The sequence below is a fragment of the Ruditapes philippinarum genome, unplaced genomic scaffold (assembly GCF_026571515.1).
Source record: "Ruditapes philippinarum isolate M1 unplaced genomic scaffold, ASM2657151v2 ctg21681_1_1_1_1, whole genome shotgun sequence".
Taxonomy (NCBI): Eukaryota; Metazoa; Mollusca; class Bivalvia; order Venerida; family Veneridae; genus Ruditapes; species Ruditapes philippinarum.
This window is the reverse complement of record NW_026856933.1, coordinates 1-12,378: the sequence shown is the minus strand read 5'-3', so window position 1 is coordinate 12,378 and position 12,378 is coordinate 1. Positions and strand designations below refer to the sequence as shown.

Sequence of the window (12,378 nt, the reverse complement as noted above, 5' to 3'; positions counted from 1 at the left end):
ACACGAATAGATTGGAAAGTATTTCAGGTACACGGAATATAAAAAAAATCATAAAGTAATATATACGTTATTGTATTTATACATACACATATACGAATGAAAAATAAACATTTTCATGGAAATATTTTAATGAGGTTCAAAGTAAAATGTCTTAGCAACTGTATGCGCTTCATTTCTTCTCATTTGGTGCACAAAAAATATTGATACATTTACTTATCCCGGTGCTCGTTTTAGCCAATAAATTGCACAATTATGCGTTACATAGCACAATTCCTGCGTTATTTACACATTCCTGCGTTACTGGATACACACGGTTATAATATGCAAACAAAGATTCAAACACCGTATGTCGGTACAAACGGGAATATCTTTAGCTCTCGGCTAACTGTTTAGCGGAAACTCGGTAAACCCCGTATACACCTACCATCGAGCTAGATATTCCAGTCTGTACGAGCAGCCGGTTCTTATAGGTCGAATCTTAAAACTGCCTGAAACCTTTTCAAACCAATAAAAAAAGGTGTCTTATCAAGACAAAATATTGATACATTTACTTATCGCGGTGCTCGTTTTAGCCAATAAATTGCACAATTATGCCTTACTTTAGCACAATTCCTGCGTTATTTACACATTCCTGCGTTACTGGATATACACGGTTATAATATGCAAAAAAAGATTCAAACACCGTATGTCAGTACAGACTGGAATATCTTTAGCTCTCGGCTAACTTTTTATAGCGAAAATTCGGTAAACCCTGTATACACCTACCATCGAGCTAGATATTACTAGTCTGTACGAGCAGCCGGTTCTTATAGGTCGATTCTTAAAACTGCTTGAAACCTTTTCAAACCAATAAAAAAGGTGTCTTATCACGACGCCTATGATCGATTAAAACTCTTGAAGTAGGTTAAGGACATTCTAAAATATTTGTTGGAGTGTTTACTACACAATGAACTAATCAAACTTTAAGCGAATAATAGTTTAGTGTTTACTTTATAATGTACGTATCAAACTTAAATTGAATAATATAAGCACAAAATATCATACCCCATGTCGGTTAGTTACAGCTTTTTCGGTTCCAGGCCAGTATTTTACCACTTGTGAAATGAAACAGACTTGACTGCCTTTTGCCACGAGTGGTCTAATAGCAAGTATTCCCTGAATTATAAAACAAAAATAATGCAACAAAAACGACTCTTTATATTTTTATGTTAAAAATAATACAACATGTACTGTAAATTGTGATGAGTCAAGACATGGTTGCGGTGGTATTGGTAGTAAGCCACTCTGAATTTACCAAACGCAGTTTAACCACCGCCTCATCCCTGGACAGGCTGTCAATAAGTTTACCAGTACCAGTTGCCTTCACTTTCGCAGGGAACTGATTACTCCTGTACAAGCCAGAACAGAGGTACAGTGCGAATGAGCGTAGAACGGATTTTATGATCAATCACAAAGAATGTGTCATGCACCGTCCGGGAATCGAACCCGAGTCACTCGATTCACAGCCTGGAAAACGCTCTACCTGCTGAGCAAATCGGACGGCCGAATTAAGACGTCTTCGTGTCATTTTAGTATTCGAGTTGTGAGATGTGAGAGAATAACTCTTTACTGCATTGCTATATGTTAACTACGTCGAAACTTATCAAACTGTACCGTTTGAGTAAGAATAATATATTAAGAAGTGTACAGTATAATACGTTGTTGAATGTAATACCCGTATTTATACATGCATATTTGTTATCGAAACACTCTCTATAAATATGCCTTTTTGGGAATTTTGTAAAAAAGAAAGAAAACGAGATACGAGAAGAAACAATGACTGTCTTGTAATCGTGTAAATGTTTTGTGTAGTGGTTCCTTTGTTTAAATTGTAAATATATTTCACCATTTCTGTAAGTTTGTTATTTTAATCTCTTCTATTACCCAGCAACCCCCGCGTTCCTAAATGTATTATTCATCCTAACTCCCTGTAATTTTCATAACTATTAATAACACTGTATTAAATGATCAGATTTTTGGGGAACACGTATCATGAACGGCGGTGTCCTTAATGATGTAAACTCTCATATTTCTTTGGTGGCTGATTTGTGCAAACTTGTATTTTTGCTCCGAAAATACGACATGGCACAAATCAGCCACATTATTGAATATTTTCTATATGTTCATGTTTTGGCGGCTTGCTTGTTTAGGAATCGGGGAATCATTTTAGGTAATATTTTAAGTAGTGGTATACATGTAATTATATTTTCGTCAACGTCATGCTACATATAATGACGTTACCAACTGGCCTATAACACTCTACCTGGTAAGACCTTTTTCCCACATGCCTAAAATAATGCACGAAAGGGAACCTGAGACCTTGGTTCAGTAGTAAATCTTGGAAGTCTTCATATGATCTTTACAGTGACGATAATACTTAAAATCCAAGAAAATCAAAGACAGAAACAAATGAAATATATTTTCCCTAATTCTACGTACCTTTTTAAAATCATCTTCTCTCGTGTTAAGATCATAAAGGCTGACAGCCGGGGAACTTTTTCCCGAGACGCTTTCATCTGTTGCATAGTGGGTAATAGTTTTGTCAAGTTCATGAATTTGAGCAAACTCCTTAGTCGACAAGCCTGAACCCCAATTATTCTGCCACTCATAAACCTGAATAAAATATAACTTCTTAATGCACACAGCTTTACAGGAAGGATAACGTAAGCAATCTTTATACAATATATAATTATATATAACACAAGTTATATTTTATATAGAGGTAGCCTTTTTGTAAACGATTTTTTTCCTTTAAACTATGTATTCGTTCTGATTTTGTGTTTGTCTAAAATATAATTTGTATGTCCCATTTATTCTTTATTACTTAATATCTTCGATAAAATATAATCATTCTATCAGCGATTTGCTTAAAATGACAAAAAATGGAATAGTTTTCTTTAAAATTTCTTAAAGCTTTGAGCAATATATCGGAGCATTGTATACTAGCTATCAGAAAAGGACATTGGTTTTCACTGATATAGAAATGCATGTTTACTATCTTTATTATTTAAAGATAGCGCTGTTAATATACTTTGCTCATCCTTGAGTAAAATATTTGAATCACAAATTTATTGAAATCATACTTAATATTTATGTCTTATTTGAATAAAAGAATAAATAAACTACATGCATGTAACTTCTTTCCCTATTACAGGATAAGTGAAGTTGATATTTTCGTTAAAACAGAACTACAAAAACTGCCAGTTTTCTTAATGACACTATATAGTCATATAATGGCCACCTATAGTGTGTATAAATTTAAACATAACTTATTTACTTTGTGTGAAGTAAAAACATGTTTATTTTATATTTCCAAAGAAAATTGTAACAATTATATCAAATTAAAGCATATTTACTGTATATCTTTAAGTATTTACAATAAAAACCAAACAATGCCTGTCATTTGATCCCGTTGACTAGGAATATAAAATATTTTTTATCATATTTTCATTTACAACATATAAACAATGTATTATGTATCATGAAGAGAATATAAATTTACCTTAGACGCTAAAATGCAGTTAAATAATCCGATAAAAATAGACGATTGTAATACTCGAAAATCCATGCTAAAATTTAAAGTTGTTGTTTTTGATGTGTTTTCTTCTTTAAAACAACAGCGAGTCCTTATTAAGATGTAATGCAGTAAACCTCTGACTAGATATGTTTGGATTGTTTCGGATACATTCATTCAAAGCCTTAAGGACATGGTGGTGGTCAGGTAAGTGTGAAAGATAGTATTTGATGCAGACCACGATAACGGACGTATTAAAGAAACATCTGATTTTATCTTTAACAAATTTACAATTAACACTAAACTGGACAAGAAAATTGCCTGCGGATCGCACATGACTAATGTTGTCCAAAAGATAATGTCCGAAAAGTTGTATCAGACCTGACCAGAGCGGAGATGAAGCTGATATGTGATGTAAAATAATGTGCCTGTGTTATGTTATTTGTGACAGATTACAAATATCATGTTAAGGGATACTCAGGCAAAATAATAAAAAAATTATCAAGATGATCTTATGAACTCAAATCACTCTAAAATGACATTTTAATCCCAGCATGAAAATTCGTATTCATTCCATATATTTTGGGTTTGAAGCGTAAATATATCTATATATTATATTGAACAAAATTTAAAAGTCGACAGAATCACCGAGTAGTTTTAAAACAAGTTTTGTGACTTGAACAAATCCTGGAAGTTGCAATAACATATATTGTGGATATTGTTTGATTGAAACAAGTCCAAGTCATTCATTTGACATGTTCTTTGACTTTTTCAAAGGTCATTGTGACAACTTTTTTGAAATCTTTACGCTTTATCCTGCTCCATGTGGGTCAGGTTAGAAAACCATCCTATAATACTTTATAATGAGAAAAGATTTGTTCACGTGACTGCCTTGTGTATTAATTTTGAGGACATTTACAGAATAATGAATGAAAAATTCAAAACGAGGCAATGAAAAAATGGCAATGTCCCCCTTTAAAACTTAAAAAAAGTGGCTTGACTTGAAGAAATAGAAACAATCTCAATTCCTGGTCATTGAATTTTGATATATATTTGCATTTGAAACAAGCTACTGTTATATCATGCGGCAAATGAAAAAACGAAATAAGAAACATATTAGATTACAAATAATTTTACGCCTGCACTTGAAACTACATACAAGTAAATATTTCGCTTCATAGGAATGATCAAGAAAATCAAAGATTGGTTACAATGCATGCAATTGTAAGATTTGTTATGCGTTTGCTTTAGATAAAATACTGTGCAATATGTTGTGATACAAAATACTTATTTATGAAAGCCTTAGCATGCTTGCTGACGGAAACTCGTTCTATCCATGTGACCAGTGCCAAAAAACGAAAAAGAAAACCGCACACACAAGAAAACACTAGTCTGGTCTGCACTGCTGCTCGCGTTTCATTTAGTAATTTCTATTTGGCAGAAAAGTGATGAATGATTTTATCCCGATTGAAAGATGGACAAGTACATTCAAGAAATTGGCTTGTATTTTCTGGACAAAATTTACATATAACATGCAGTAATTTTAGTGAAATATGATTGCATTCGGCTTGCAGCAGCCGAAATTTTGTTAGAACGCTCGTAAGAGACAAAAATAAAACATACATATTAAGATGATTAGTTCAAAGGCTCTGTGCCTGGAATGTTCTGCGAGCGTCTGATACGATATGATTACCTGTAATCGTTTACTACCAGCGTATAACTCTCGTATAACTCTCCCATTCTTAACACGTGCGAAATGTGCAGATAAAATTTCTTTTTTTCTTTCTCTTTTGTGTACACTTGCACTGGATTATAGGACATAAACGCGGTGTTTCTTTTCATTTTTTTCTTTTACACCTATCATAAATTAATATCGTATAGTTAATGATAGATTAGATGTAGTGTTTATATATAAAAGTATATAAAATACGATGCGAACTGAGGGATAAAACCAGAATTTGTATGTCGGACTTTTTGCATTTCTTTACATCAAACTCGGCGATAACCTTGTCTCTCTGCACCATTCCATTGTACGTGAATTGAGGAGTTAACAACTATTTCAAGACAAGATCATGGCAGGTAATTTTGTCAATTTATGCTTTATGATAAAATCTGTGTATCAAATGTTAACACTTCCTCTAGACATAAACCAGTTATTCATTATTCATCATTTGCTTGTAATATATTTGTACCTTTAAAAAATAAGAAAAAATAAAGAAATTGTAGGTTTTAACAGGAAAGATCTACATGTACATGTACAGGAACAGTAATTAATCGTCGAAAGAAAACAACGAGTAGCCTATTTATCTCCGACGGTTATTAAAATGTGTACACAAGTTCTTTTTTATACATGAAAATGAATCCTAATACACTTGTCTAAATAGTTCCCCTTGTAAAACATCAGTGGTGTTTTTCCTGCATTAATTTGTTTAGCAGACGCGCGTGCAATTTCCCTCTCTTTGATGAAAATATTTCTGTTATACCACCAACGCTTGTCATACAATACCCTACTTTACATTTTCATTCATTAATTCTGAGAAATATCACTGTGAGAGAAAGCTATCATTTAATTGTTATCGCTAGCGGAAACACGTGCTACTATTTTCCGCCGGTTAAGTGAATGATTTGTAATGCCTTATTACAAACCAGTGGTCCGTTCCGGCACCTATGTGTACATGTATCACATATATCAGTACGCTAAAATGTATTTTAACACTCTGGTTTTTATGGCAGCAGAGTGAGTTTTTGCGTCCGTTTGAACACGTCAAATTGAATTAAAATACTTTTTTTTCAAACATCATTATTATAACACAAGTAACCTTAATGCATACATTGTAGTTTTTTTAAAGGCAAAACATTGCATTACATAATATTACAGATATGTCTTCATCGGTCGTCTGCTTTACAACAATATAATAAATCATAAGATATTAAATTCAAACGCAATTCATTAAAAAGGCTCTGAACATAGGTGTTTCCTTACTATATTTAGCTTCTCATCTCAATACATTTTCTCTACAGTTCAACATGTCAAAACCAGTTATTTTCCCTAAACAAATAAGTAAACTCAAGTACATTTGAACAGTTTTGAGATGGAGTCATATTCAACGTGAGTCTTAGAAGACATGCCTGACTGTATTATTTATTATTCTGGTCGTACTAGTTAGATTATTATAAATTGAAAAACATGTTCCTTAAACTAATAATCAAGTTACCCACTTTATGTTTACTCGATTGATGGTTTGAATAGGAAACAATTTAGTTTGTTCAGTGAAGATTTACTGATAAGCCTAAAGGCTGGGGAAGCTCTCTGTGTTAGTTTATACTGCCAGTGATGTAAGATATAAACAACATATGTATGACTCAGCGAAAGATAAATTCTTGGCAGGAAACGAACTATGTTTTATAGTTTTTGTGTAGAAATGACTTTGAAATACAAATTCTATTACATTTTTATATAAAGATAACTGTCTTCTTACGTCATTTCTTAAGACAATTAACGGTTAAATAAAGTCAGACAGTGTATATACTCATATAGATAACATCTATAGTTTATGTTTAACTATTAAAATGTGTTGTTTGAATCAGACTGATTATTTTGATACTGATTACGTAACAGATGTTTTGGAGAAGTGTAATACTTGAGGTTTAGATGATGTGAATATTTCATGTTTCGTGCACGTCTAGTGGATAACAGTGTTTTTATTAGACGCCGCTTGCAAGCGGCGACAAGTAGAAAAGCATTTGTCCATACAGCAATGGGGAAATTTTAGACTTAATTTTGTGTATTTTTTGTTTTAACAAAGTCACCTTGTTTTTAAATTATCTAATAAAAATAGCTTTTATGATGTACAACATGTCACAGGGCTTTAAGAGATAAGAATAAACGTTTAACTGAAGTGATAGTGCCATGTTTGAATATCATATTTTTTATCATTATCTAAATTTTTTACATAATAAATAACGTGCCAATGAGCCAGTCGATAGTCGATCGTTCTGACACTTAACCGTTGAGAGAGGTGACAACTGAGGCAGTGTCACTTACTTCATTTCCTTCGCCTCTGTTGAAGTTCGGCCCCGCCTTAAATTGTCATAGTAAATTTGATATTATGCTCCAGATGCTAACATTTAGTCTTCGTTGACGGGGTAGAAGGAAACCAGGACAACTTTGATCAATATCACTTGTCGAATCATTTAATTGCAAGTTACAAAGCCTAAACCACGCCCACTATCAGAGAAGCGGTTCTCACTCAACCGTTAAGAAAGTACAACAAACCGGTTACGTTACGGCCTGTTAGGGGAGATCTCTGCAGAACAGTTTGTCCTAAAAATTATTCGAACATTATGCAATTAGTACCAATATTTAAATGGGTATATTCTCAGCACATATTGTCTGAAATTTATTTTAAGTATACCAATCATTTCAATTCTATTTGTTATCCATTTTATTTTGAATCGACCAGACGTTATAGTCTTTGTTGCAACTTACAAACATTCAAGAATTTCAGACCTGGCATCATTTTGTAAATTTATGCATAAGGTTCTACTTTTTCACAAAATATGCAACTTTATTATTGAACAACGAGCACATACCAATAACATGGAGAAAAAATTTATTTGTGCTTCGGATATTCAACTGTAATAGAGAACGATTTTCAATGCTGATTGGCTGTCCACATCGTTTGGCGGCGTCTTTGAACAGCATCAACATTATAACTTGTACCTACTTGCTTAAGAAATCGTGTTGTTGTTGCTGTTGTATGTTTTGTTGTTGCAGCTGATGCTGCATTTAATGCTTCATACCAAGATGAATGAAGTATATTAAACTACCTGCTTTACCATACTTGAAATAGGAATGAAATTAATTGTATTCTTTCTTTATTTATTTATTATGTATGTATTTATTTATTTATTTCTTAAATGCTCCCTGAATATAACACATCTGACGTAGTGTTGTAATTAATAGTATATTATTAAGAGCAAGTAAACCTGCAAAAGTTTACTATAGTTCGAAACCTTACCTGGATGACGAAGCTCGTACTTCATAGCATACTATGAGAACAATAAAGATGAAACTCCTTGAAAAATGATATTAATACTTAACTACGGAGCTAAAACGAAAAGGGGCCGGGATACCTTCACTATCCAGCTTTTGAAATAAATGAATGAAAAACTGTTAAAACATGTGTCCAACAATAAATGATCACACCGAAAAAGAAGATTCATTAAAAGGTAATGTATTCATAAAAGGATATCCACTCACGTCAAAAAGCCTAAAATATACAATTTGTATTTGTTTTGTCATAGATCAAGTCGCGGATTAAGATCCGAGATCAAGTGAAGCACTTAAAATATAAACATTTGTGAAGAATGATAAAGAAATACTCGTATACACGTTATAAAATCTAAAATCAATAGTTAGAGCAATTCAAAGGTTTATTGCCCTATTTGAGTGAAAAGTATTGTAGCTCTTTTTTATCTTTTGGTCATTTTTCACATTAAAAACTATTATTCTGGAAAAGCGGAGGAAAGGAATGATCTACAATGTTGCACACAAATAACATGTATTGGTTCTGACTCACATAAAATGGTTTATAAACATCCGGAAATATTTCCAGTGTCAGTATGTAAAAATAAACTCAGGGGAGTCCCTTTAAAATGAAAATGGTTATAAGAGGCTTGTGAAGGTCAGTCAGTTAAAATATTAATATGCCGCTAATGATCGTTTCAGCTCAAAATGATGAAACAGTTGTGATGACAGGTGGTTCTTTTACAGCCAGTGATGAAAGCCCTGTGACAGCTCAACCTAAGACTGAAAGGTCAAACAGTAAAGCTCAAGGTCGAATGGTAACACCGGCGTCTTTTGATGACACACTAAGTGAAAGAGACTGGAAAACAAAACTGTGTTCTTGTGAGGAGGGTAATTCAACAAGTATGCTAACATATATCAATAAATATATATAATGCTATTCCTTAAAAGCAACACTTGGCGTAGTTCTCTTTTATTTTTCTGGTTCAAATTGCCTCATTTAGTTTTATAAAAAACTGTCTCATTTTTTTCTTTACAATCAATAATATCTCTTCAAGCGAAATAAGTCATATTTTATCATTATTCCAAATATTATTAAAACCGTTATATCATAGGCATAAAGTAACCTAAAATGTGTTTTTAATTATGAAATGAATTAAACTGTCATATATAGTACTGAATCCAGCAACTTTACACGGAGATAAAAGAAAATGCCAGATTGCGCCGTGTGGGCCGTGTATGACACTCGGTTCGAATTTGTCACACGTGTGAAATATTCGATCGAATATGGCATACCTTCCAGCCAAAAATGGAACGTGAAATGTGCCATATTCGGTTGAATTGAGTTGTTCTATGCTTACCAAAACGTATTTCTCACTTACCAAAATGCGGCTTAAAAATGAAAATACAAACATATACGTCACATGTGTGTGAGCTACACCTCAGATGAACAACTACATTCATGTTAAGTTCCATGACCATGCCCCAAGTTCAAAAACTGTTGAAGCTACACGCGACACAAGTTGACAATTTCTGATTTGAGTCAAGGGCAATAACTCTGGCATGACTGCCCGAATCGACAAGCGAAACCCCAGGTGCACACTAAAATTATGTTGACAATCGTTCATGTAAAATTTCATGACCCTGCCTATATTATTTATGGGGCACTATAGGTTCTGGGACGGACAGACAAGTAAAAAATTTAAATCCCCCATACTGAGTGGGGGAATAAAAAGTCGATGTTTTAATATTTAGGAAATATTTTCGACCAAGCCAGTCGCTATGTCACAGTAGTCATCTTGCTGCTAAAATGATAACAAGGCGACACGGACTGAATGTAGATCACCCCTAATTCATTACCTCAACTTTGAAGAGTATTCGAATAGGCAAGAATCACTGTCAACTGTATTGCAACTGATGCGCGTGGGTTAAAACCCCCAAATGGGCAACTTGGCCCCGCGCCCCCATTAATTATCGACTTTTCGCTCCGCGCCCCATTTAAACTCGTCAATTCTTGACTTTTCGCTTGGCGGGATCGCGGATCTAAAACACGAATGGCGCAAATTAGCTACCATAGATAACTCCTACAATTACATTTAATATTTCAGAATGCAGTTTGTACTGTTGTTGGTGTTATCATAAATATATGGCAGCAATACGACTAGGGGAGACGCCATTTATGGGATTCCTACCTTGTGCAACATTTGCATTGAGAGTAAAAGTTAGAACGTTATTTGGAATTAAGGTAATTTTACTTTGTATAACTTTTGATTCGTTTCATATGTTTTCATCAGACGATCTTTTTTTGGTGAGTTTTAGTCCTTGGCGCAGTAGGCGTGCCTTTAAATGACATTTACGGCAGTATTTCATGTCATAGAGCATAATAATCCCACATTTGATATTTCTAATGGTTTTATTTAAAAGGGATACTGTCAAAATGATAAACCTTACCTACTATATTTAAATGCGTAACATTTTCATTATGTGTACAGTAGTAGTTGTTGTAATACAAATAAAGACATTTCAATTTTAGATATAAGATTATCCCTTAATCAAATAAAGTAAATGCCATTTTAAAAACTTTACATAGTTTCCAGATTTTAAAAAAATCCAAATAATTGCTTTTAACTTTAATGATGTCTATTGTGAAATAATTACTTATTAAAGTAACTAATGCTTACGTCCAAAAAATGTCTATTTGCCAAACTTTGTGTCCGTCCCTTAAAGTCACTGAAGAGTGCATATTTAAGATTTCCTCCTTAAGTACAAAACATTTGACTTTGTATTGTAGAAATCAAACTACAGAGGCCCGTTGCTTTCTAATTTCAAATACTATCCAAAATATAAGCTCTATAAATATAAGCTCTATTTCACGTTACATACAGATTTTAACCATCTCTGTATAATATTGGATCTTTATAAAATGCAAAAACTTGCCACACATAATTATATGAAAATTGATTTATCGAAAGCTGAAAATTATTGGTATAACATATTGCTTCATCGTTTATTTAAAACATAGTGGCGAATGCATCGAATATGTAACACATATCTTTATATTCAATATCTTTTCAAGGGGAGCGGTGGCCTGGTTTTTAAAGTGTCTGTCTCTCAACCAAGGATCATGCGTTCGAACCCAAACCGAGTCAAAACCATTTTCCACCAGTACTGGTCGGTTCCAGGAAGCGGACTCGAAAGTGATTAATATAAGTTGCAAGAACTTGTTTCACAATCTAGCTTAAATTAATTTGTTTAAATAAATATCTTTTCAGGGTTCAATTGTTGAAGATTTTCTAACAACTTTGTTCTGTGAACCCTGTGCAATATGTCAGATGTCTAAGGAGTTGGACGACGTGGGACTATAAACAAATATATAAAATAATGTGAATTATAACGTTTTAATAAATTAAGCCGCTTATAGCGTTGTAAAATATTTCATAATTTTATGTGTACATGTGTGTCTTTTTTTATTTAAATTGTAATGAATGGAATAATTGTGAAATAAAAAAATAAACTAGTATAGCGTTTATAGACGGTATTCGTACGTTTGTAAAAATATGTCATTTTTAATGTTTTTTTATATTTATTTACATAGACAGCTGAACATTTTTTTTTATATGCATGTATTTGTACTATTCTATCTGTTTTAAAAGCACCACCATCAAGTTGTAGTTATGCTACAGAAACCACAACTTTCAGTGTAAAGATCATTGTGACCCTGACCTTTGACCTTATGACCATAAAATCAATTTGGGTCTTGTATTGGACATGGCTGCTTATGCCTATAAACTTTTTT

At 33.0% G+C, this 12,378-nt stretch overlaps 2 protein-coding genes across 2 annotated transcripts; one reads left to right on the top strand and one right to left on the bottom strand.

Annotated features, from left to right (window-relative positions):
• Positions 1 to 1,012: 1,012 nt before the first annotated feature.
• Positions 1,013 to 3,716, bottom strand: LOC132748184 (uncharacterized). Its single transcript, XM_060737744.1, has 3 exons — positions 3,542 to 3,716; positions 2,479 to 2,652; positions 1,013 to 1,155 (listed from the first exon to the last, which is right to left on the bottom strand). The coding sequence occupies exons 1-3, from the start codon at positions 3,605 to 3,607 to the stop codon at positions 1,039 to 1,041; spliced, it is 357 nt and encodes a 118-aa protein (XP_060593727.1). The 5' UTR covers positions 3,608 to 3,716; the 3' UTR covers positions 1,013 to 1,038.
• Positions 3,717 to 5,482: 1,766 nt separating this feature from the next.
• LOC132748183 (placenta-specific gene 8 protein-like) lies at positions 5,483 to 12,100 on the top strand (the record flags this gene model as incomplete). Its single annotated transcript, XM_060737743.1, is given in 4 exon segments — positions 5,483 to 5,632; positions 9,285 to 9,485; positions 10,691 to 10,827; positions 11,855 to 12,100. Coding segments are annotated over 4 exon segments (438 nt in total). The 3' UTR covers positions 11,948 to 12,100.
• Between the last annotated feature and the right edge of the window lie 278 nt (positions 12,101 to 12,378).

Coding starts and splice junctions, on each gene's coding strand:
- LOC132748184 (XM_060737744.1), bottom strand. CDS start 3,607: ATGGATTTTCGAGTATTACAATCGTCTATTTTTATCGGATTATTTAAC. Junction 2,653..3,541: donor ACTGCATTTTAGCGTCTAAG/GTAAATTTATAT, acceptor TATTTTATTCAG/GTTTATGAGTGGCAGAATAA. Junction 1,156..2,478: donor GAGAAGATGATTTTAAAAAG/GTACGTAGAATT, acceptor TTTATAATTCAG/GGAATACTTGCTATTAGACC.